This window comes from Pongo abelii, chromosome 14, assembly GCF_028885655.2.
Source record: "Pongo abelii isolate AG06213 chromosome 14, NHGRI_mPonAbe1-v2.0_pri, whole genome shotgun sequence".
In the NCBI taxonomy this organism is placed as follows: Eukaryota; Metazoa; Chordata; class Mammalia; order Primates; family Hominidae; genus Pongo; species Pongo abelii.
In genome coordinates this window covers 65018879-65045260 of record NC_071999.2, presented here as the reverse complement: position 1 = coordinate 65045260, position 26382 = coordinate 65018879, and the positions used below count along the sequence as shown (strand labels likewise).

The 26382-nt window shown below is 36.2% G+C and overlaps 1 protein-coding gene across 3 annotated transcripts in view; it reads left to right on the top strand.

The window, feature by feature from the left end:
* DIAPH3 (diaphanous related formin 3) overlaps positions 1-26382 on the top strand; it is a 485256-nt gene that overhangs the window by 372615 nt on the left and 86259 nt on the right. For all 3 annotated transcript variants that reach the window (NM_001374211.1, XM_054528709.2, XM_054528710.2), the window contains 2 exon segments: positions 5021-5116; positions 5594-5653. In NM_001374211.1, coding sequence (NP_001361140.1) covers positions 5021-5116; positions 5594-5653 — 156 coding nt within the window.

Genomic DNA, 26382 nt, shown 5'->3' with positions numbered 1-26382 from the left:
TACCTAATGAAGAGCGTAATAGAATACACTATAAAAGACTTCCCTCGGCCGTGCGCGGTGACTCATGCTTGTAATCCCAGCACTTTGGGAAGCCTAGGCTGGCAGATAACCTGAGGTCAGGAGTTTGAGACCAGCCTGGCCAAGATGGTGAAACCCTGTCTCTAGTAAAAATGCAAAAATTAGCTGGGCATGGTGGTGCACGCCTGTAATCCCAGCTACTTGGGAGGCTGAGACAGGAGAATCGCTTGGACCCGGGAGGCAGAGGTTGCGGTAAGCTGAGATCACGCCACTGCACTCCAGTCTGGGCGACAGAGCAAGACTCCATCTCAAAAAAAAAAAAAAAAAAAAAAAAAGACTTCCTTCATTTGTAATATATCTAAAACAGTACTTGAAACATTTAATAATAATCAGGCATTTCATACATGTCCTATAATTTACCATGGATTTTATCTGTGAATTTGTTTCCCTATATTTGTATATCACTTAGCAATTTATCAAGTGCTTTCATTTGTATTATCTCATTTGATTCCCTTATTAACCCTAGACAGGTATTGTCTGTATTGCATATGTCAGGAATGATTATGTAAATAATAGTCTAGTGTCTCACAGGTAGGTAGTTGAAAGCTCAGACTAGAATGCAAGTTGTTTTACTTCATTATTGTATTCTTCCCATTATGCATGTAAGAGTGAAGGCCAAAAATAGCCATCTGCTCTAGAGGATGAGAGCAGGAGTAGAGGTTCCAGGTGGACAGTGATGGATGAGAGAAAGAATGTTTGTAGAGAATCACAGGCAGTTGCCTTTAGCTAAAGAACAGGTTGTGATTGTTGGAAGTAAGAGGTAAGATTGGAAATACAATTGAAATCATTGTTGGGGTAAGAAAACGAGTTTGAACTTTATCTGTCAAAATCCATTGAGCAAAAAAAAGAAAATTAAAAATAAAAATGAAAAAAAGAGTTGGAACTTTATATTGTAAGAACTGAGATATATTGAAACTTTGTGACCGGGGAACTGAAGATCATTTCTGCTGTAGGACTTACTTATCAGTAATGCATGGGCAGAATTAGGGAGAAACTGGAAGCAATGTGACTAGGCAACTCATGCAGTATTCCAGATAAGAAATAATTCAGTTCTGTAATACCAACATAAAGTGTAGTTAGAAAAGGAACAGCACATTAGTTCAGGAGATAATGGGGAGTTTCAGTCTATAGTATTTGACAACTAAATAGATGTATGAGACAAGGGAAAAGGAAGAAAGAAAGCTGTGTTGTTTAGAATGTTGGTGGGAATGTATTCCCATCTCTTCCCTGGACCCCTGTCCATCTATGACCTTTATTCTCCTGCATAATCAACCCTTCCAGCTGACCATCTTAGCTAATTTAGTCAACATATATTTAGCTAATTTAGCCAGCATATATTTATTGAACACTCTCTATATAGTAGTTGCATTTTGCCAGGTGTTGAAGATAAATGAAATCTATAATTCCTGCCCTCAGTGAGCTCATGGTTTAGTGGTAGAAACAGTCACATAAACAATATAACATTGTAAAGAATTTATTGGTATGTGTATTACAGACCACTGGGACACAGAGGGGCACCTAGTTTATGCCACATGGGTCAGGGTAGGATTCTCAGTTCTCTGTTTTGAAGGAAGGGTAAGAGCTAGCTTGGTGAAGAAAGTGAGACAGATGTTCTGTGTAGATATAATAGCATGTTCAAAGGCATGAAGTAATAAACATGAGACTGTGTAAGTTGCTTTGTGAGCCTAAAACTGTCAGCATTTATTGCCTAAGAACAATGAGATTATTCTAGTGAACCATAATACAGTTATCACACTCTGATAACTTTGGTACAATGTAATTATCTGATACCCAGTCCATATTCAAATTTCTCCAATTATCCCAAGAACGTCATATATAACTTCTTTCAATTCAGGGGTTAATCAGGGACTCCTCTAGGACTCCTCTATACTTAATTGTCATGCCTCTTTAGTCTCCTTTAATCTAGAACAGTTCTCTAGCCTTTTCTTCTCTCTTTCTCTATTTCTTCCTCTCTTTGTCTTTCATGATATTGATACATTTTTAGATCCTAGGTCAGTTGTGTCACAGAATGTCCCTCACTTTGGATTTCTATGATTGTTGCCTTGCATTCAGATTCAAGTTAAATATTTTTGTGCGAAGTGCTACACAGGTTAAGTTGTGCATCACTTCAGGAGGCAATTGATATCGGCATATTCCACATTATTGGTAATGTCAAATTTGATTATTTGGATAAGGTGGTACCTACCAGATTTCTCTATATCCTGTTCCTCTACATCCTTACACACAATAGTTTTTGTAACCGTTGATGACTCCTGCCTGAATCATTTCTTACTATGTGAATTGTAATGTGGTGAATTTTGTATTTCCCTCATATCTTTGACATCTATTAGTTGACACTCTTCTTTAAAGAGGAACTCTCCTTCCTACATTTTTATTACCATATATTTTTTAGTATCACTATGGATGCATGACTCTTTTTTCCTCAGTGTGCAATAATCCCATTCCCATCATTATTTATTTGATAACTCAGTTGTCCTAAATTTGGCCAAGGCAATGTTTCAGTCTGACTTCTCTGTCTTTTCAACATATCACTATCTATTTTTGAGCACTTTCTTATTTTCTGGCACAACAATATGTTTCTGACTCATTTCACACTTTCTTGGCTTCAGTTCTAGAATCAGCCATTTCTGTAAGCATTGTCATTCCTTTTAGGGAGTAATGGTATGTAGAAACCAAGATCTGAGGGCGAGAGAGGTCATTAGAAACCAAGATTTTAGGACTAGTAATGGTAGCTAGAAACCAAGATCCAAGTGCTCATTGATACTACTATAGAGTTATAGGAAAAGGGTTTTCTGTTTGTTTGTGTGTTTTGTTTTGTTTTGTTAAGGCTTGAGCTTACATTAATACCTATAAATCCAATCCAACCCTTCTTGGTTCTTTTTCTTTTTCTCCAATTCCATATTTCCATTTTCTTTCCCACAGTGAGCACATCAGCACATTTACACATCTGCTCCATCTTTTATACACACACAATAGTCTGAGAATCACTACATCAATACCACTACCAACAATAAATTTACTAAGAAGAAAGTTCACATTTTCTTTATAGTTTTTTTCCCTCAAACTTTATGCCATTAAAGTATTCAAAAGTTACTTGGATTTCTTTTTTCCCCCTCCTTTATAATTAATGCTATCAATATGAAAACATGTTTATTTGTTTCTATTTGATTTCAGTACTAGGATTTTTTTTCAATCTCATGACTGCTTGAAAAAGATTTAAAATTGTAATTTTAGATTTTGAAATGTTTTCTTTTTCTTTTACTATCTTAAATATTTGACATTGCCTGCAGTTTTTTAAGGAAAAATATAGTTGAATTTGAATATAAATTTTCAAATAGCTACTTATCTAGCTGCCTGAAATATTTAATGTATTTTAGTTAAAATAGCCATGAAATCACTTAGAATTACATTTACTGTAAATTCACAACTTCCAAATATTCTATTTCTCACCCACCTTTTTTGATAACACCTACAAGGTTTAGTACTCTTCTAAAAATATGAAATAGCAGCAGATGGAAAAGGGGCTGATACATATTTATATTTATATATCTGTTTATAAACTGCAAATGAGTATGTTATTTGTATTCTACTGCATTCATTATTCATCTTTTCTCTGTAAAGGGATTGTGTATCAAAAAGGAAAAAATAAAATAAAAAGTTCGAAGGAAAATAGCTTTCCATTATTTTAAATGTAGCAGTATACCAGCCATACAATTTCATAAAGAATGCCTGCAAGTTACCTTGTCTGGACGGGCAAAAAGTCCTTACGGTTTCCTTGAATTTGGTTTGGGCCAGTAGTTCCTTTGAAGCTTTTTCTCTTGCTCTCTTTGAACAATATTTAACATTGATAACTATAAATACTTATAAGTATTACAGGCATAATCTGTTCTTTGTAGAGATAATTGGCTCTATATCCACATCTTTCCTTAATTATATACAGGATATCAATTTAAAGTAATCTTAATGGAATGCAGTCCTTTTGATTTCAGAGAGCCTCTTTTGATTTATTTTTCATTATAGAAGATAAACCTATACATTCTGTAAAATTTTGTAGTGATTGTTCTGTGTCACCTCAAGTCAGGGGATGATTATCTTCTGATATGAAAAATCAATTGTTGGAAGCATGTTCACAAAAGTTAGCATGGAAATATAATTTGTCTGATAAGTTTAGACAGCAGAATCTCAGTAACAACAAAAACACTCTCCCGGGCCGTGCGCAGTGGCTCACGCCTGTAATCCCAACACTTTTGGGAGTCTGAGGCGGGCAGATCATGAGGTCAGGAGATCAAGACCATTCTGGCTAATATGGTGAAAGCTCATCTCTACTAAAAATACGAAAAATTAGCCGGGCGTGGTGGCAGGCGCCTTTAGTCCCAGCTACCCGGGAGGCTGAGGCAGGAGGATGGCGTAAACCTGGAAGGCGGAGCTTGCAGTGAGTAGAGATCTCCCCACTGCACTCCAGCCTGGGTGACAGAGCGAGACTCCGTCTCAAAAACAACAACAACAACAAAAAAAACTGCTCTCTCCATACCTGGTTGACTTTAGAATAGAGGATGATGCCTTGAAAATAGCTCATTTCTACAAACAAAATGTGATTTATAACTCAAGACTCAAACATGACTAGAACCACATTCCATTTAAGGTAATTGTGCTGTCGGACTATAAAAGCAGTGCTCTGAAGTGAATCAGTGGAACTCGGTCCTCTTTAGTGCACAGTAACAGGCACTAATGAGGCAGTTTTCATTAAAAGATAGTTGATTTAATGAGAGTTAAAGTCCTGTCTTATTTTGAAATTGCTAGCTTAGTCCCAGCATCTGATCTTTTTTCTCCCTACCATCACCATCACCAGTTTTCGTATATGCTTTGACATTGCTATGGTAACCCTGAGGGCTGATGGAATTCCCTGCATCTCTTTTCACAGAGGGTGATGAGACAGGAGTGATGGATAATCTGCTGGAGGCCTTGCAGTCCGGGGCTGCCTTCCGCGACAGAAGAAAAAGGACACCGATGCCGAAAGGTGAACCCTATACTTGTTTCATGTTACTTTCTAGGGAGCTATCACAGAGAAAGAACCCTGTTTTTCTCATTCTTTTAAAGTTGTGTGTCAAGAATGCAGTGCCGTGGGCAACAACTGTTCAGAAGTTTCATAAGTTTGCTTAATCCCTTGCACAGACAAATGTCAGAGAGATATGCATTCCAGTTGGCCGATGTCAGTAGCACATTAACAAATCAATGCACTGAACCTAGAAAATCCTGATTAGTGTGACAAGTCTCATCTAAAGAACCATATGTACCTTATCCCAGTGGAGTTTACAGTAGCATAATTAAATGGGAAGTAAAAGTCATAACATTACTGCTTCAAGTATTTCAGGGTATTGAAGCATTACTTTGCTGCCAGAAATACATAACCTTGGAAAAAAGTATGTCTAATACTGTTTTCCTTCTTGAGATGCACAGACCTCTATATTAAGTTTATTTTATTTTTTTTTAACAGATGTTCGGCAGAGTCTCAGTCCAACGTCTCAGTGGCCTGTTCTGAAAGTTTGTAACCATGGTAATAAACCGTATTTATAAATTGCACATTCTTCTTATCTACTTTTATCCTGTTGATCTGTGATTTTAGTAGACTGCTGTGAAATTCTCAAGTTCCAATATAACTAAAGTAGTAAAAATGTGTGCATGTACATATTTGCTATGAGATTGCATACTCGTATTTTTCATCCTTATATTATTGCCTTGAGGTTGTGTCTTAGGTTCTTCTATCAGGTCTCTAGTGAATTTTTTATTATTACAATTATCTGAAGTTAACGTTCAATCATTGCTGATCAGTGTTATCCAAGGCACTCTTTCTCATAACACTTTTTAAAGTAGTGGACTTACTATATGTCAAGATACTATTTGAAGTATTAAATCTGTCATCTGTTTTAATCTCCCACATTTGCCAGTGCAGTTAGAAATACCTTAACTGGCATTTTGGCAAAATCGTAAGTGTAGGTGAGCTTCATGTGGTATTATTGTGGAAGGATGTGATAAAATCACTAAGAAGGTGAATTAACTTAGTCTCTGATGTTTATCTAAGATGGACTCCTGTCAAAAATCTCTAACCAGTCCTCCATGCCCAACCGCATAGAGCTCTCTGCTCTGTTCAGGGTACCATTTCATGTTGATTGGGTTTTATTTGCTTTTGTTTTTTTCCCTCTGTGTTATGTGCTTGGGTCCTGCCTAGCTTCCACAGTCAAAACACATTCATTGATTGTGGGTACTGTTTTTCAGAGTGAGATTGTCACTAATGTTTGCCAGATTTATAAATGTAAAAAAACTTGACAGATTTTGTATGAGTTTTTTGGGTGCAGATGAGTTAAGTTCTGAAATTATTAGCATATGACTGAGAGAAAAACCTGTGCCAATTTCTAGGGAAGCCTAAAATAATTATTAGGTAAATAAGAAAAAGACATGGATGTAATTATCTTTTAATAGGTGTGTGAATCCTTACTGCCGAAGGTAAAGTATATATAGTAGGTGCTTAACAAATGACAGTAACGGTAAAAATATACTGCAGTCTCTTAAATAGGTCTTTTTTGTTGTTTTTGTCTTGCCTTTCTCTTGTATAACAATACAAATAAAAAGAGTTGGAATAAGTCCGAGAAGTTCACTGTGAATAATTAAGTAATTCCTAAATTTAGGGTTATGATTTAGAGCCATTGTGACATATTTTACAATGGCAAAACCTGTAGAGAGTAGATCTATCCTGATCCTAAGGATGATTTTGTATTATCCATGAATAAATAGAAACCCAGAGAGGCTGAAAACTTCCAGAGAGTACAGAGCTGGTTAGTGACACAGCTGTGACCAGAATATGGTTCCAATTCCTATTGTATTTCTTTTTTGATTTTGTATATGTACTTCAGTTATTTTTTATTATTAATATTAACAACATAATGAACTCAGCCCCCATTTTAAGTCATTAAAAAAGAGCCACAGCCAAACACAATGATTGTGATATGATTAATGATATGCATATACCATCCTACAGTTAATTTAAAATATGTATTTTTAGATACTGTGTGGGGGAAAATTAGTTCAGATAACTTTGTACACTGGTCTTGGAGAACTCAGCCTTGTGACTATAATATTAGTAAAGTGTCTGGGATATAATGGCTCAGATACAATTACTTATAAATTGTAATGTTTCTGTTTATTATATATACAGCAGATGAGCATTGGATTTTTATAAAGCTAATGTGAACTGGCTTAAGTTCTAAGGCTGTTATGATAATTAAGCTAGTAGATTATACAGCAAGCCAAACAAGATATATCACAAAGATCAACTTCTCTGTTCTAATATAAATGTGATGAATTCCTACATTTTTAGAAAGTATTTTCTATTCATATTTCTGTTGTGTTTTCCCTTCATATTTCTAACCAAGTAGAAAGAAATCCAAATGACCAAATTTATCTTAAGAATTGTGTGTATGTAGGTTTATTGGACTAGATGTTCAAAAAATGCAGGATTTGGTTAAGGAAAATGTCTTCATTGCAAAAAGGGTAGTGATTATTTTTAGTATAGGATGACATTTTGGAGTTCATTGCGTAATCTTTCTATTTCTAAAAACTACTATGTTTTCATTGAAAATACTAACCCTACGACTGAACTATGTGATTGAAATGTAAGATTGAACTTATTTTTTTAATTTGCTTTTATATACTTAAAATTGATGTCTAATATTTATATTTTCTACAAGTATATATTGTTATTGATCTCATAACTTATTTTTAAAGATTTAAAAGATTTTCTACAGCTATTTGAAATTCATTTATAGCCTATGTAAAATAATGATAATATTAATAATAATAAGCTAATGTTTACTGAGATATTTGGCTTACTAAATGCCAAGCACTATGATGAATGTTTTACGCATATTACCCATTTAACCTTCTCAAATATTTCTATCAGAGAGTTAATATTTTTATCTCCATTTCATAGTTGAAACTAGGCAAGTATTAAAGAGGTCTGATAACTTGTTTAAGGGCATGTAGTCAAATTTTGAATGCAAGCCTATCTGACTTCAGAGTCCAAGTTGTTACTTTCTTTGCCATGCCATACTCTTAATATCACTGCTTGAATCCATGTCTAATTCCTTTCCCATCCATGAGCTGGTGACTTATGTGCATACATTTTTTTAGCTTGTAACATAAAGTTGAACAATTGAGACACAGCCTCTCAGAGGTTCTCCAGCCTCTGGTGTGCCTCATCACTTCTTCCCAAATTTAACCACTAGATAGCACTGTTTTCCTAGTCTGAGGTTTGGATTATGAAAATAATCTGGAATTAATTATGGCCACTTTTTATTTCTTTTAATAAACTCTGTATTAAAACATTTTTTGTTAATTTTAATAAACCTATGCTCTGTTAGAAATATTATAGAAAGCTTGGGTAAAAAATATATATATGCAAAGCCTAAATTTGAGTTTATTAGCGGCAATTTTAATTTTTTATTGTCTGTATGTCTTTTGCTGTCTGTGTATTGTCTGTGCCTTCTTAAATCATAGCTATAGTCTCAGACTTCTTAGGTTTATTTTTATATATATAGAGAGAGCATCTTTTCTCTCAGAATAGAAAAATATTCTGGTAAAGTATCCTCCTGGACATTGGGGCTAAAATGTCCGTATATGTATTTTAGCAAACTGACCTCAAGCATTCTAACTTCAGTGGACTTCAGAAGCAGACATCTCATGCACTGAATTATCCAGCCTTTGTGCTGTGGTCCAAACCTCTACCAAAAACACTTTGGTTACAAGTTGTACCTGTTATCTTTGGCTTTGGCTGTAAAGGCACAGGCAGAAATGAAGTATGTGCTAAATCTTTATTTATTCAGCAAAATTTATTAAGCTGTTGCTAGGCACTTAAGATTTATAGATACCTTCCAAGAATGCACCATCTAGTTGAAAGACAGACTAGTAATAATTGCCCTGCTTTTGGTAAATGCCAGGTTAGGGGTAACAGAAAAAATTTTGGCAAGACCAGGAAGTCAGAAAGACTGATCCAGACTTCATGAGGACAGTTTAGAGCTGGCTTCCAGAAAGGATCTGAAATGCAAGCTGAGACTTGAAAGATGAGTAGAAATGAGGACAAAACCCAAGGACAAGAGTGAGCCTAGCAGCAGCAGCAGCAGCAGTAGCATGTATACAGTTTTTCAGGAGGTCCTTTCTGAGCCCCAGTCTGAACCTTGTAGAACTGTACATTGTAGTAACACCCTAATCTTCCCATTTTATAATACACACTGCCCTGAAGATGTTTTTATTCAGTGTTTGTCACAGTACTCATGAGTTTCATCAGAGTGGAAACAAGGCATAAAGGAGCATATCTGTCTTGTTGACTGCTGTAACCCCAGTACTTAGTTGGATTGGTATCAGGCATGTAAGTGTTTATAAGAATGTGTTGAATGAACAGACATGTTTATGTTTATACTTGAATGGAACTATTAATGTATATTAAGGAGAAAAATCAAATCTCTTAATGTCACCCAAATAATTTGATATGCCAGTTGCTAAAGTTCCAGCTGTGAACACAGTTAACCGCTTCCCATCTCCTCCCTTGAAGTTATCTATCATCAAAAGGAGATATTTGATTGTTTGGTCTATGCATAGCTTCAAAGAGTTGTTGGATCAGATGTAGGGGAGAGGAGATTCAATTTTGATTTGATTACTCGCTTCTTAGAAGTGGAGGGCTACTTATTAAATATCTTTCCCTTAGTCAAGCAAAGTGTGGCAACATTAAAACAAAAGAATGTGTTTGTTGATGAGTACAGGGCATTATCTATTTTCTTTATTCAACACAGTCCAAACCTAAAGATTTTCTGTAGTCTACAGAAAATAGTAAAATCTCTTTTTTTAAATCAAGATAATTAAAATATTTATTAAGGCATTTTAATAAATATCATACTATGGTGTTTGAGTGTTAAGAAATCAGCTGGCCCAGTTTAAAATAAAGTACCAGATGGGGAAGAAGTATATTGCGAGTCTGACACCAGGCCAAGAAATTTGAATTGTTGAGGTTTTTGAGCATGGAAATGACAGGTCCCCATAGTTAGTATGGAACTAAAATGTAAGTGAGAGGGAGGGGTTGAAAGGACTTCATTGCAACCTCTATGCCAGTATGAATTGGCTGCTACGGATGGGGGAAAAGTCAAAGAGGGGAAGAAAAAAAAAGTCAAAAAGGAAAGAGGCCCAGCCTAGAGCTCTAGGTTAAGACACCCTCACAGAGAATTGCTAATAATTCATAAGCAAGTGAGTTATCTAAAGGAGAATCTTTAAAACAAGAGAATGGCACGTTAAGGACTGAACCTGAGGACTGGAGTCAGGTGAGTAATGAAGTGAAGGAGAAGCAGAAAAGAGATCAAGAAGTTGGGAGGAACTACACAGTAGTGGAGCCTATACAATGAAGGTTGAAAGAAGACTTTGATTTTCTCATTTCTTTTTCTTTTCTTGATTGTTTTCTTTGTAACCTCTGGTATACCACTGAGTGACTAGTGTTTTTCAGGATACATTAATTCCTACTCTCGTAGGGGCTTCTCTTCCACTGTACACTCTGTAAACTGTCTGTAAAACTTTTGTGATAAAGGCTCCACAGATATGAATTGTTGAACCACACCTTATGCTGCATCTGCCTGCAGTTTGTTTGCATCCTCGTTAGGTGGTTCTCTTTTCATAAGTGGTACAGTGGGATTTTTTTCCCAGTTAAATGGATAGAGAGTAATCAGAAAGAATTCTATAAACTATATGCAATTAAAACCCCTAATGATAAAACTATTTAACTGTGACATAATAAGATAAAACATAATCAAAATTTTAGGCAAACAAGTATTATGCATTTTTAGAGAGCATCCATAACCTAAACAAAATCTTGCTATATTATCTTTACACTAAATCAATTCTTAATAGCCTTAATTTGGATTTGATTATCTATTTTTACTCTTCCACTTATATATGGCACTTTGAGAGATTTTTATAGAAATAAGATTGTATTGCCTCCAGGCACAGCTGCTCTGCCACTCTAAGATTTGAAGTCAGAGTTAAATGTGAAGCTGGTTAGATATCTTTGAATTAGCATATTTTTCTAAGGGAGGCACACAAGACAGGCCTTGTTGTTGATGTATCAAAACTTCATATATAGCCACCCCTCCCCCATCCCCAATCCACTCAACCTTGGGACGCCTTGTTTCTTGACCTGCCTTTTCTCAAACAGCAAGAGTTTGTCTTGAGGCAGAATTAGGAAATTTTTAAGGTTTCCATTGGTGTCTACTGAGCACTAACTGCCTTAAGTCTTCTTTGGAAACCATGAGGACAACTCTATCGAAGTAGTAAATGTTGACAACTACTATTTTCATTTATTTTAACTGTATCTTATTTTAAAGTAGAAAGAGCATAAGGAACAATATATTAAAATTACTTGATTGTCTAAATGTCATTGGCCTATTTTCTTGAGAGTATTTTTTGTTCTTTTCCTGATGAACTTATGCCTGCCACATAACCTAAGAAAGGGAGCTATTAAAATACTAATGGTTTTTGACACCCTTACACTTGGGCTTTCAAGCAGAATCAAATGCTACCTGTAGCTGTCAAAAGACTTAAATATTTTTTAAGGAGATTTTTCTAGGCTAGGAATGTAAAATAATTTGGATGATTTCACAATTTATTCAAACATCAGTCTCTTATATTTACCATGTAGTCAAGCAAAAGGCAGAACGGACTCAGCAGGGCTCCTGCCTAGGTAAGGATGCCCTGTGGGTAGACAGGAAAGGCTTTTCTTATCTAATTTATAGTCAGGGCAGGACAACCTTTTGGCATAGTCATTATCCAACAGACTCTTAAGCATGAACAGGTTAGAAAAGTCTCAAGTAGTGAAGACTTCAAGTTGTTTTAAAAGGACATTTATGCAAGAAATAGCAAATGTCTTTCATTTAATGAACATTCACAAATGTATGCTGAAGGCTGGAATAAATTTAGTGAGAAGGAGATAAAGAACTGTATTGTATAAGGAAAGTAATGTCCTTGACTTCCCTGAAATGGTTGTTATGATTAATATGTCTCTTGTTCTGCTTGTGTTCCACAGTGGACTATAATTATTATGATCTTTTTAAATTGTTTGCCCATTCTGAATCTCTCCCTTTTCTCGTAGCAGAAGTTCAGAGTCTAAGTTTATAAGGAATCAATGGACAGACTTTAGAAGCTCCTTGAACTCTGTACTTTTGTTTTAAATTTTGTGTTTGGACTTAAAAAAAAACTGGTGAAAGGGTATGTTGATTTCATCAAATTTCTCCCAAATTAAAAACCCCTTTTAAAAGAGGATTAAAGAATTACTTATTTTGTCATTTGATTACTGATTTGTTACACATTGTCTCTGTTTCTGTGTGTTGTGTAATTTTGCATTACTTAAAAGGGAAGCCATTTCTATGATATTAATAATTGTTTGCCATTTGAGAACTAAGCTTTCATGGGCATGTCAAATGCTTGGTGAATCTACAGTTTTAGAGACAAATAAATTGTTTAGCCTAAACAGTTACAATCCAACGAGGTGGTGCTACTGTGGAGGTTCACTGAGCATACAGAGGAAATGACATCATCTGTACCTGGGATAGTCTTTGGTCTTACTGGATCTCCCAAGCTGGAAGGAGTGCAGGGCTTATCTGGGTCATACAACTTGGAAGGAGCAAGAAAGAGAAAGAGGAGCCAGAGGAGGAGCGTTCTCCCCTAGGAGCCACCAGTGACAAAGAAATTGGGAAAGAATAGTCACCAAAGCCACATGTTCAGAAAGGCCAGGTACAAAAAGGATGGATGAGCACCCGAGCACAGAGTGGATTGAAGGACTCAGGTGTCACTGTTTACCTTGAGAAACGCAGTATTGGTAGAAACTGAAGCCAGGTAGCCTTGGCTGGAGGAGGAGTGGAGCTTTTTTTCTTTCTTTCTTTCTTTTTTTTTTTTTGAAAGCCTAGCTATGAAGAAAAGAAAAAGTAGGGAAATAGCTGAACCAAATGGTTTGTGATTTAATGAGCATATTATGTTTCTTTGCCGTTCATATGACAAAGGCTTTACTGTCTTTGTATTCTGAAAGGAAGTATTAATAGCTCTGGAGGTGTGGGGTTAAGACTTAGGGGAGCAGTAGGTTAGGTTAGGTTCCCGGGGAATGGGATGTGAAAGCATAGGTGCAGAGCACCTGGACAGTTACAAAGGAAGGATGTTTGAACAGAAGTGGATGCAGACAGTAATTGAGGGAAAATTCGGAACTCCCACTGATAACACCTGTTTTCTCTGAGAATTAGGAGATAAGGTCTCTTCCTTAAAGTCGTAGTCTCTGGCTGGAGGAAGGAGGCAAGGTCATTGGGGCTGACAAATCTCTAGGGAATGTCAGAGGAAAGTGATCAGGGAGATACAAAATAATTTTTACATTAATGGGCCAGTTGCAGAGGGAGATGATTACTTAGGTAGTGATAGTACAGTGTGTGAAATCCATGGGAAGAAAAGTAGCAAGGTGCCTCCCAGGCCCTGTGAAAAAGGGCAGATGGTCTCCAATAGCCTAAAGGTTCTAAAAAGTAGTCTCCACGTGTGACCACAATGCTCAGTTAGGCAGTAGGCAGACTGGGTGTGCTATAGAGCACCAGCCAAGCAGAGTCATCAGATTTTCTGAAAGGATACGATATTTTGTGTTTTAAAAACTGTAGTAGTTACAGGAAAACAATGAAAACTCTTTTGGAACATAACAATGTGTGGTTCACCAGTGTTTTTGCTGTTGTATTCCATCTGTAGTAGGCATTATGGCAGGGATAGGGGGACCCTACTGCAGCTGAGTTTCTTCCAGGCGTGTGCCAACTGCATTATGTGTCTGAAATCTTTTCTAAGAAAACAACACTTGGTATTTATTTATAAGATAACCATTGGATTTATATTTTACTTTATTTGCCCTCCTTAAAGGTCAGTTCCAAGTAGCCACAGATATGGAAACCACCTGTCAGTATTAAAAATAAATAATTTGCAAAATACCTTACACATAGTAGGTACTTTAAAAAAAAATAGCAGTAGTTGTTCTTATTCAGTGACTATTTGTGAAAGCATAAAACTAGCCAGATTTTCAAATACTCTTTCTACAAGTGAATGGTCTGTCAGAGCAGTCTGACCTTGAAAAACAGTTCAGAGTCAGGTTTGGGCTTTGAGGTCAAACAGGTCTGGTTTAAATTCTTTACTTACTATCAGGGTGACTGTGGTTATTTGTCTTTAGGTTTTCTTTTCCTCAGCTATAAGAAGAGAAATTGCACTATGTGTTTCATAGGCTGTTAGGAAGACTAAATGAAAGTGTATGAAGGTGCCTAGATTTGTGATGTAGTGCCTAGAATTGAGTAGCTACTCAATAAATTCAAAATATGCTGGCACTTCCTCATTCCTTCCCCTTCTTCACTTTCCTTCCACGATACATTTGCCAATAGAAAGTTATTGCAAATCCTTCAACAAGAATGGCACATAGAATGGGTTTAGTAATTGGAGACATGGAAATTAATTTTCTTGCTATGAATATTTCTTGGACTGTACTTAAAATACCTGAAGTAATATAAACTAGTTTAGCAGAAAAAAAGTTGAAAATTAAGACTATGGAGAATTTTGTTTTTAAAATAGAATAATAAAGATATTACCTCCTTTTGTCCCTGGGAGTCAATCACCACAGAGCCACCAAGACAAAGAGTCACAAAAACAATTCCCAGCACCTGTGACATCAAGATATTTTTAATCTGGAACAACAATATGTAGACACGGGAAGGATGGAGAAAATTATGATGTCAGGGGAAAGCTGGAATCCAGATGTATTATTTTCCTAGGGCTACCATAGCAAATTATCACAAACTGGGAGGCTGAAAACAAAAATTTATTCTCTCACAATTCTGGAGGCTAGAAGTCTGAAATAAGATGTTGGCAATGCTGGTTCCTTCTGGCAGTTCTGTGGGAGAATCTATTCCCTGCCTCTCTCCTAGCCCTAGTCATTGCTGGTGGTCCTTGGTGTTCCTTGGTTTGTAGCTGCATCACTCCAGTGTGTGTCTCCATCATCACATGGTGTCCTCACCATGTGTCCTTTAACTTGTCACATGGCTGTCTTATAGGGACATCAGTCATTGGATGAGGACTCAACCTGATCTAGTATGACCCTGAGTTTACCTGATAACATCTGCAAAGCTCTTATTTCCAAATACGGTTGACATTCACAGGTACTAGGGGTAAGGGCTTTAACATATCTTTTTGAGGGGACACAGTTCAACCCACAACACCACAGGGCCCCAGTGGCAAATGGACTGATCCATCCCTCCCAGGACTCTGAGGGCTCAGAAATTATTGGTGCCAGGAACTGCTGACAGAACTAGTGAGCCATAGAGCTGAAAATGGGACTGGAAAAGGAGCAGTTCAGCCACCATCTAGACAGTCTGACTCTGAAGTCCAGAATTTTAACCATTATGTCGTACTGCCTCACCTCACTTCCCTTTCCCCCACCCTTCTAGGAGATCAGAGATTTATTGTTTGGAACAATTGCGCTCAAGAATCTAGAATGGGAATATGAAGCAGGAGCAAGATGTTCTACTGCAAACAGGGATTAGGTAAACACAGAAGATAACCTAAGGAGAAAAAAGTGGAAATGAATTGAAAAAGCCTCTTCTAACTCCCTTCTGCCACTTAGTTCTTAGCATACAGAAGCAAAGTTTATGCTCCAAGCAGATGACAGAATACATCTCTGGATATAATGAACAGTCTAGAGAACAGGCTTTCTGATACTACTCTGCTCCTCACCACAGTACTAGCTCAGAACAAGAGAATTACACAGAGAAACCCATTAGTTAACCAACTTGCTTATTCACACAAAATATTAAATATTGATTTGGGCCACAGATTCATTAGCTAACATTTGAGGAAAACATTTAATATGGAGAAAAAAGGAAAAACAAAGGACCTCTTAATAAAAAGAGAAAATATGAAGAACAAAAGAAAAATTTCAAGCAAAACACCACAATTATAATTTCAGAGATATCAAAGACAATTTTTTTTTTTTTTTTTTTTTTTTTTTTGTGACAGGGTTTCTCTCTGTTGCCTAGGCTGAAGTGCAGTGGTGTGATCATAACTCACTGCAGCCTTGATCTCCCAGACTCAAGCCATCCATCCACGTCAGCCTCCCGAGTAGCTGGGACTACAGGCATGTACCACCATGCCTAGCTAATTTTTTTATTTTTTATTTTTTGTGAAGACAGAGTCTCACTATGTTGCCCAGCCTGGTCTTAAAACTCCTGAGTTCAAATGATTCTCCCGCCTGAGCCTCCCAAAGTGCTGGGATTCATGTATGAGCCACCGTGCACAGCCTAAAAGACTATTTCAATGATGAAAGGAACAGGATACATGCATACACATATGTGTGCATGTACACACATATATGTATATACACATGTGTATATATACACACATGTATACTCATATATAAAGATATATGTATTAAAAAGAATTAGGAAACAAGGATCTCTTGGATGTGGAAAACAAGGTAGCAGAAAAAAAATAGTACAATATTTGAAAAAGCGCAAAGATAGAGGGTTCTTGGAGATTGTTTTGTCTATTTTTTGCTGTTTTAACAGATTACACAGACTGGGTAACTTATGAACAGAAGTTTATTGGCTCACAACTCTGGAGGCTGGGAAGTTCAAGATTGAGGCTCTGGCATCTAGTGAGGGCCTTCTTAGTGCATCTTCCCATGGTGGTGGGCTAAGGGAGACAAAACAGGGCTGGACTCATCATCCTTTGTAAGGAAACTATTCTCACAATAATGGCATCAATCCATTCATTAAGACAGACGCCTCAAGGCCTAATTACCTTGTAAAGTTCTCATGTCACAATACTATTATGATGGCAATTAAATTTCAACATGAGTTTGGGAGGGGACAGCCATTCAAACCATAGCAGGGAAGATCAGGGGAAAATGTGAATCTTGCAGTTAATCTGAATGATCATTTGTACAATTGTATTAAAAGGCTTTGGGGACAATTTTAAAACCATAATGATAGACACTAAAAAAAAAGAGGCAATAGACAATTATTAATTTTAGAAAAAAAGACAAGTGATGTATGATTATGGTACACTACTTGGCATAGTCCTAGATACTATTTTACTTTGCCATAATAATAGAAACATGGTAACCAGACTTTAAAATGGTGCCCAATGATCTCTGCCTCTTTGTTTTCACGCCTTTATATAATCCACTCCCTCCTCAAACATTGTTCCAATTAAATATGGCAGAAATGGTATCTCACTAACAAGCTTAGATTATAAAAGATGCTGAAGCAGCCGGGCGCGGTGGCTCACGCCTGTAATCCCAGCACTTTGGGAGGCTGAGGCGGGCAGATCACAAGGTCAGGAGATGGAGACCATCCTGGCCAACATGGTGAAACCCCGTCTCTACTAAAATACAAAAAATTAGCCGGGTGTGGTGGTGCGCGCCTATAGTCCCAGCTACTCGTCTGGAGGCTGAGGCAGGGGAATCGCTTGAACTCAGGAGGCAGAGGTTGCAGTGAGTTGAGATCACGCCACTGCACTCCAGCCTGGCAACAGAGCAAGACTCTGTCTAAAAAAAAAAAAAAAGATGCTGACGCTTTCATCTTGGGTGCTCTGTTCTCTCTCCCTCTTCTTTGGCTATGGGCGACACTATGTTCTGAGCAGCCCTTTGGAGAAACCCAAGTTGTGAGGAACTGGAGCTTCCATCTAGCAGCTGTCTGAGCTTCTAAGTTTATCTCTATTAAGATACAACCAGAAGCCGTAATCTCTTCTTTCATTTAGTTATCTATCTATCTCCTTTTCTCCTAAGATACACTGGTTGTACTTTTATTTTGCATTATTTCTCTTTACTTTCTCTCTTCCAATGCTGTATATAAACCTAAAGGGGAATTTTCTCTGTTCTACCTCTCAGCTTACCATTTTTATGTGATCCAGAAACTAAAGTGCTCTTCAGTGTACATTCCTAAGGAGTGATAGGGATGATAGGAGTCAATAATGGTAGTGCCACTAGCTCAGGATAATAAATGTGCTTTTGCATATAAAATGAACACCCTTCCAACCTTTTCTTTTGTGTTCTATAGATAACATTGGCCAGTGATTTTGCAGCACATTTCTGAGTTATTTTCTTCCCTTGTCATTCTTAATGTGCGGAAAAAAATGATAGAAATGAGCAATAGAGAAAAATCAAGTACCACTCTACATTTTTTTACTTTTTAGAGCAAAGGTACCCTTCTGGCAGTGTGTAAAACTCTGGTAGATAATGTGTATCCACTGACTCCTTAGTAAGCAAGAAGGTAGGATGAAATTAGCATTTTGAAACACTGATGTTAGTTATAATCATTGGCTTTTTTGTAAAGAAGTGACTTTTCATATATTACACTGATCTCATGAAAGCCAGGGATGTAGTTAGCATAGCTGGAATTGTGGTTTGGAGGGGAAATGATGGTTAGACAGTTTGTTATTTCGTCTAGGTAAAGAGATAAATACTAAATATTTTTATACTTTTAAAGGGTTTATAAATTTTTTGAAGCAAGAATTGACATGCATTAAGAATGCTATAATGTCTCATTGATTCCCAAGTAAATTAGAAATTATTAGTGTTAGCCATGATGTGCTTTATTGTGATGTGAAAGCATTTGGCTTAAACAGTTTTACCATTTATTAGCACTAATATTAGAATAAATGATAATGATTATTAAGTGCTATGTACATGATCATTTAAGTAATCATGCTTGCAATCTCCTTCTATTAGTCAAACCTCTTTGGGTTAATTAGTCAGAGGAGCTGTCTTATTCCAATTTCTGGAAGAATAATGAAACAAAGGAACACTGAAATATACCAAAGAAAACAATAGCACATGACTCGTTTACCTCATATATTGACTGTATGTACCCTCACCTAGTTTGTATTGCCACCTTAAGGTTAAAAAAGTCTGACAACATTTTTTATTTTGAGATAAGATAATTAGGCCTATTATATTTGCATACTTTCCTCCATTAAAGCATGTATGCAGCAGAACAATGCTAATATGATATGCAAATAACAACAAAGTCCACGTTTACCAACATATTCACACTGAAAGATGAACTAGTAAATACCGTTAGGATTTAGGATTTTAAAATGTTAAGACATCTTGTTGTATTTTAGCTCTGACAAGCCAGTAACTCAAAATCTGTGTAACTTCAAGACTGCAAATATAAGAGACAACTAAGAAACTTTTATTATCAGTTATTTTATTACTCACATCTTGTTAATATAGTTACTCTGAAGAGTTGTTAAGTTGATATTTGATAAACCATGAACAGAGTTTTATTAAATCCAAAGTGCTATTTTTTCACTGGATGGAAAGCATATTTCATAACTTTTTCTTAGTTTTCCCCATGTACGAAAGGAGGAGAAAATATAAAGAAAAAGATCTTTTAAAATTCTTTGTTATCTGTTATCAGGCAGCTTCTCAAATGAGAGTGATGATGTATGCTCTATTTTTTAATATGCCAGAAGAAAAAAGTGAAGGGCATAGTGCATTAAGGAAAATCTCTGACAGTCTTATTAGGGCAGAGAAAAGTCCTGCCTGAGACAGCTCCCAGGACCTGTTTCTACACTTGCAGCCTTTGACAATAGCAGCCTCTCTAATAAGTCTCAAGGCTTTCACCACTTTTTGTTTTTTGTTTGTTTGTTTTGAGATGGAGTCTTGCACTGTCTCCCGGGCTGGAGTGCAGTGGGCGCGATCTCGGCTCACTGCAACCTCCGCCTACCAGGTTCAAACAATTCTTCTTGCCTCAGCCTCCCCAGTAGCTGGGATTACAGGCACACACCACCACACCTGGCTAATGTTTTTGTATTTTTAGTAGAGATGGGGTTTCACCATGTTGGCCAGGCTGGTCTTGAACTCCTGACCTCATGATCCACCCACCTCTTCCTCCCAAAGCCACTGCGCCCAGCCACTTTCATCACTTTTTAAACACTGGTCTCTGCTGCTCACTTACTGGAAGCTGAACACCGCCTATTACTCTTCATTCTGTTCATTTCATTTCTGTTCATCCTACTTTCTCTTCATTTACTGATCCCTGTTCCCTTTCCTTGCCTAAATGTAATAAGTCTTGATCTGCTGAGGGTGAGAAAGAAATATATTTAGTGATGGGATGAAGTACTACAAGTCAGTAACTCTAGGTACTATGTTGTAGAAATGTGATATTTCCTAGAAATTAACTCTGTGTCTTCTACATATTGTTTTAATAACCAGAAAAGGGATTTTGGGAATAATTTTTTAAGTTATTTGTGATTAGTTTTCATATCCTGCTGATACCACTCTCCTTGTGGTAGTTTCTGTGCCCCCTGGGCCCATCCTTATGTGTTTTTCAAAGTTTGCTTTTTTGTGTTGTAGGCCCATATGGTTCATCACATGCTCTTCTAAACAGATCTCCAGTTCTATCTATAACCTCTTTGTATTTTTGCACTAAGATCTTCTTTAACCATGTGAAAAAGGTATTTTTCTTTCAAAAAATGCCAAGCACTATTTCAAAATCAGAAATAAAAGACTATAACTGGTCCGGATGTGGTGTCTCATGCCTGTAACCCCAGCACTTTGGGAGGCTGAGGCAGGAGGATAGCTTGAGCCCAGGAGTTTGAGACCAGCCTGGGCAACATAGTGAGATGCTGTTTCTACAAAAAAAAAAAAAAAAAAATTCAAAATTGGCTAGTTCTGGTGGTGTGCACCCATGGTCCCACCTACTCAGGAGGCTGAGATAGGAAGATCACTCAAGCCCAACAGGTTAAGGCTGCAGTAAGCCATGATCCCACCATTGCACTCCAGCCTAAGGGACAGAGCAAGACCCTGTCTCTTAAAAAAAAAAAAAAAAAAAAAAAGAGAGAGAGAGAAAATTCTTGCCTCTGTGAAGCCCCCTCTTCACTAAATTGCTTTGCATTTTGTATTGCCTTGATTTAGGAGGTTTTGTTTTATTTTATTTAAACTTCCCATATACTCCCTAGCTTCTTCCTTCATTTTAAATGTAAACTTTATATGGTAGAATCACATACATATGGAAAAGTAAACCATCCTAAGTATATGGCTTGATGAATGTTGATTAAATGAGCTTGCCTGTATAACCAGATCAAGAAACAGAATTTAATTAGAAACACAGTAGCCCCGTGGCCAGTCATTACCTCACATTCCAAACATGTCCTGACTCTGAGCATAAACTAGCTTTACCTTGTTCTTTCCAAAAATAGGATTGTACACTTTGTATCCATGTTGTTGTATGAAGCTGTAATTCATTTATTCTTACTATTGTTTAGTATTCCACTATAAGGGCATATCACAACTTTTTTTCCTTTTATCAATGGATATTTATGTTGATCTAGATTTGAACCATTACAAATAACATGGCTAAAAATGTTTTTATTGTGTATGTCTTTTGCTTCTATCAGACATACACCTAGGAGTGTAATTGCTGTTTTGTTGGATATGCATATATTCAGCTTTAGTAAATACTGTCCAACAGTTTTCCAAAATAGTTGCACCAGTTTATACTTCCAAAAGCCAGGTATTAGAGTTTTAGTAATTCCAGTAGGGTCTCTCAGTGTAGTTTTGATTTGCATTTCTTCTATGGGTAATATGAGTACCTTTTCATAGGCTTATTTGCTTTTGTGGATATCCTATTATGTGAAGTGCTTATTCAAGTCTGTCCTGTGTGTTATTTCTCTATTAGGATAAATTTACTGTTTGTGATGATTTTTCAATGCTGCCATTGAGTAGGTTTTATTTGCCCATTTTTCCATTAGCTCACCATCATTTTTCATGTTGAGAATAAATAGATTTTGATGCAATTTTATCACAACACATGTCAAACTGCCACTTGTGTTATGAATATTATCCTTGTAGCATGTACTCTTTTAACAGTGTTTCAGTGGCTGCATGACATGGTTGTGTAGTAAAGATGACCCATAATAACTAGCTTTCCTAGGGTTTGGCTTTTATGTTTTTTAAATTTTTTTACCATTATATATAGCACTGTTTCTTCAGGATAATGCAACAGATATGAACAATTTTGAAGCTTTTTATACATATTGCCTCACTGGTCTGGGTGGAGTGAAGAGATTATACTAAATTATACTCCTACCAGCAGCCTATGGACTTGTCTGTTCATCTAATCCTCAATAACACTGGATGTGTCTCAGAATTTTTACTATCGACAAAATAATGGTGTCTTATTGTTTTGCATTTTTCTTTAGCTGTGAAATTGCATATATTTTCATCCTTTATTTATAACTGATAAAATTAAGGGGGCAAAGGAACCAGAAACGGGGTAGGAGGGAGAACCTTCTCAGTATTTCTTAGCAAACTATGTCTTCCTTAAGGAAAAATCAGAAACTTCAATATTATTATTTCCTCTGTCTTTTTTCTCTATTAGGATAAATTATTATTACTGTTTGTGATGATTTTTCAATGCTGCCATTGAGTAGGTTTTATTTGTACGTTTTTATCATTACTGATAATAAATACTATTAACTCTGATGTACTGGAGTAATGGGTTGGAAATAGGTGAATGAAAATCAGAGACAGACCTAAATCCCAGTGGCAAGAAATAGCTGGAACCTCAGATGGGTTCACACCTCCTTCCCCAAAGTTTTTGGGTAATGAGGTAGCAGCTTAATGGATCTGTAAAACTAACTGTGACTAACCGTAGTCTACATGATGCCAACCAATGAATTAAGTTCTCTTCCAGAGGCTATTTTAACAACAACTTTAGCAGATTTCCCTTCCTCTCTCCCTTCCCCCTTCCCTTCCTGACTGCCTGCCTTCCTTCCTGCCTTCCTTCCTTCCTTCCTTCCTTCCTTCTTTACTAAATTTACCACATGTATCTATTTAATAAAAGGTATTTCAATAGCGAAGGTATTAGTAGATTATAACTTTTTTAAAGTTTATGTTTATATACCCTACTTATTTCTAGGAAGAATTTGAAATGGCTTACAAAAGGAGACACATAATAATTATGTAATTATAAGAGAAAACAGATGCTATAAGAAAAGAAAGTTGGCTTCTTAGCTTATAGCCTTGGTTCTCAAATTTCAGCATGCACCAGAATTACCTGTGGTCTTGTCAAAATACAGGTTTCTGGGCTCAACCCAGAGTTACTAATTCAGTAGGTTTATGGTAGGCATGAGAATTTGCATTTCTCCATTCCCAAGTGCTACTCATACAAGAACCACACTTTGAGAACCACAAGATCTGGATCACCTTTATCTGTTTTGAGTATTTGGAATCATCATTGATTAATATCATATTTTTTATTAGTCTTTGTGAGCCATATATTTCAGTGTCTGATCATAATAATAGCTATTATTTTTATAAGGCTCATTATATGGCTATACAGGATATGATTAATTCTATATCATATGCTGTATATTATCCTGTATATTCATATGTTTTCTGAACCTTGGCCACATTAGAAATACCTAGAGAGTTTTTCTAATGGCTCCAATGTGGAGCCTTAGCTCCACAAATTCTGATTTAATTGGTCTAAGATGGGGTCTGGGCACTGTGTTTTTTTGAAACTCTTTGTGATTTCAATGTGCAAAACAAAATTGTAAGCCACTGATAGGTAAAGATAAAAAATAGCCCCTTTTGCCAACAAGTAACAGATTGTTTCATCTGTGGCTTTTTTTCCATGCATGTGCCTAGCCACTCATTCTCTTTTTTTAATCAGTGTGGTATGTTTTTGGTTCTTGAGGATACCATTTTGTTCTTCTCTTAATTGAACTTCATCCTGTTTTGATGAACCATTTCTCTAATCTATCAAGGTCATTTTAAATTCTATTTCTTCTAGAGCATTTAACCCCTGCCCAACTAAGTATCATCTGCAAGTTTAATGAGCAGATTTTCAATTTCCTAATTGAGACTGTGCTCATTAAGTTTTAATATTTTATAATTTTATTGCAAATTATTTCCACCATGTGGGTGATGCTACCTTGACCTTGCCCTGGCTGTGCACATTTTCTTCATTATCAATGAACATTTATTTAGTGCTTAGAAGTTGTGTGGTATTGAAACAAGTTCTGTGACTTCTAAATAATTGAAAATAAGTAATGAATCTGACACCATGTAGTTTGAACTCTAAGGAGAATATGTATATAACATAAGCTGTATGAGCAATACAGAACATATAAGCATTTAAACAGAAAAACTAAACATTGAACGTATAGTTCATAGGTCTGTTCATAGGTCTGTAATGATCTTTACTATACCTGTATAGAAAAGAAGTTAAGGATGTAGGTTGCCACTTTACTAGCTGTGTAACCTTTAGCAAGTCACTTCCTTCTTGTGCCTCAGGTTTTTTGGTCAGTAAAATGGGACCATAATCATTCCAGCCTTGGTTCTTTGTGAGGCTTAAAATCCAGTAATGCATGGAAACTTATCAGTACAACCTAGCACATAGCAAGAGTTCAAGTAAATTAAGAGTCAAATGAGAAATTGATAATAGAAAGTATTTTAAGTTTGGTTTGACAAGACTGATAATAATCCAAGTGACAAAAGGATGATTAGTCTCAGATCTGCCTTCTTCAGTGACTAATTAAGCTAATGTGGAACCTTCCATTTTTACAAACTAGAGCTTATTTTTCTGTAAGTAAACAGTTTCGATTTTCATTCTCAATTTGCTGTATTTGTAATTGGAAAGGGTGCTTTTGCAGATCATTATAGCTATTAAGTGGCAGAGTCAGGATACAAACTCAGAACTTCTGTCTACAAGTTGGTTACTGCTAAATGGTAGAGTGGAGGGAATAGATTGCCCCAGACATAAGAGGTGAGAGGAGTGGGAATCTATTTTAGAAAGATAAGATTCCAAAAAGAATAAAGTAGCTAGTATTTGACCACTTACTACATGTCAGACACTGTTGAGTGTATTATTTGCATTGTCTCAAACTGAGGCTTAGAAAGGTTAAGTAACTTGCCCAAAATCGTAAAGCTGATAAATGACAGAGGCAAGAATTAAACCCAGATCTGTGACAGCAAATTCCATTTTCTAAATCACTTCAATAAATTGCCTTTCTTTGAATGGAATCAGGAGATTACTTCTTCTGGAACAGAAGATGCCCTCAAAAATATCAGAAGTAGAGAGCAGAAAGATAAGTTGGATACAGGAGTTGTATTTACTCCCTGCCTGTTTTGTGACAGAGTAGATGGGAAAAATCAGCTGAGGGATTTCTCTTCAGTTTAGTATGGATTTAAATTAGTTGAATAGCTAAAAAGTGAAGGTGTCCCAGTAGGAGGAGGCTGGAGATGGCCTAGATGAGGGTTTTAGAAATAGAGATAGATTAGAAGGGGTGGGTTAGAAGGGTATGGAATTTATATACTTTATCTTCTTTTGTTCTTTGATTTACTTAAAATAAGTAAATGTCAAGGGTGATCTCTTTGAGCCCATAAAAGCTAATGCTGTTTTTGTGAAACACACATTTTTATAGCACTTTAGAGTTTTCAGAGTGCTTTCAGGTACCATATTTTGTTTGATCTTAATATATTGCTGGCACTTTTACAATTTTGTTTCTATTATCCTAAAACATCCATAAGCATAAGAAATATATTTATAACAAATTGGATGGAAGGCACAACTATTCTGGAGTGTCTTTGTATATACCTGTTTAAATGTGTTTATTTCACTGTAAGTGACAAGTATAATTATGATCAAAAATTAAAATATAGATACTACTCAGAAAATACCAGCCATTAGGCAGTGTCACGAGAGGATATTTGCTTTTCTATCTCAAAAATCTCAATACTGCTACTGCTCAAACATGTTCAAAGCAAAGTAGTTTTCCCCCATGCAGTACAGTTTTGAGTCCCAAAAAACTCAGTATAACAAAAACATATTTTTCAGATTTGTATTACTACATTATTTGAAGTCATGAAAATCTTCCAGCTGCATTTTGTCTGAAGTTTAGTGATTTATAAACACTCTTGATCTCATAAATTAGAATTACATAAATATCTGTGATTCATCAGAGTAGAAGCCTCAGATATCAAATTTCTTGAAAAGTTTTCTAATATTTGCCCTTTACTAATAGATTTGACAAAAGTTAGGCTTCATCAAGTTTGTCTATTTATAAAAATCATTTTTAACCCTGAAATTATTTCTGCTTTTGTTCTTTAACCCAACTTGTTTGGTATTAGCCTCAGAGCTAAAAATACAGTATGATCTGAACTATCCAGATAGTATTTAAAAA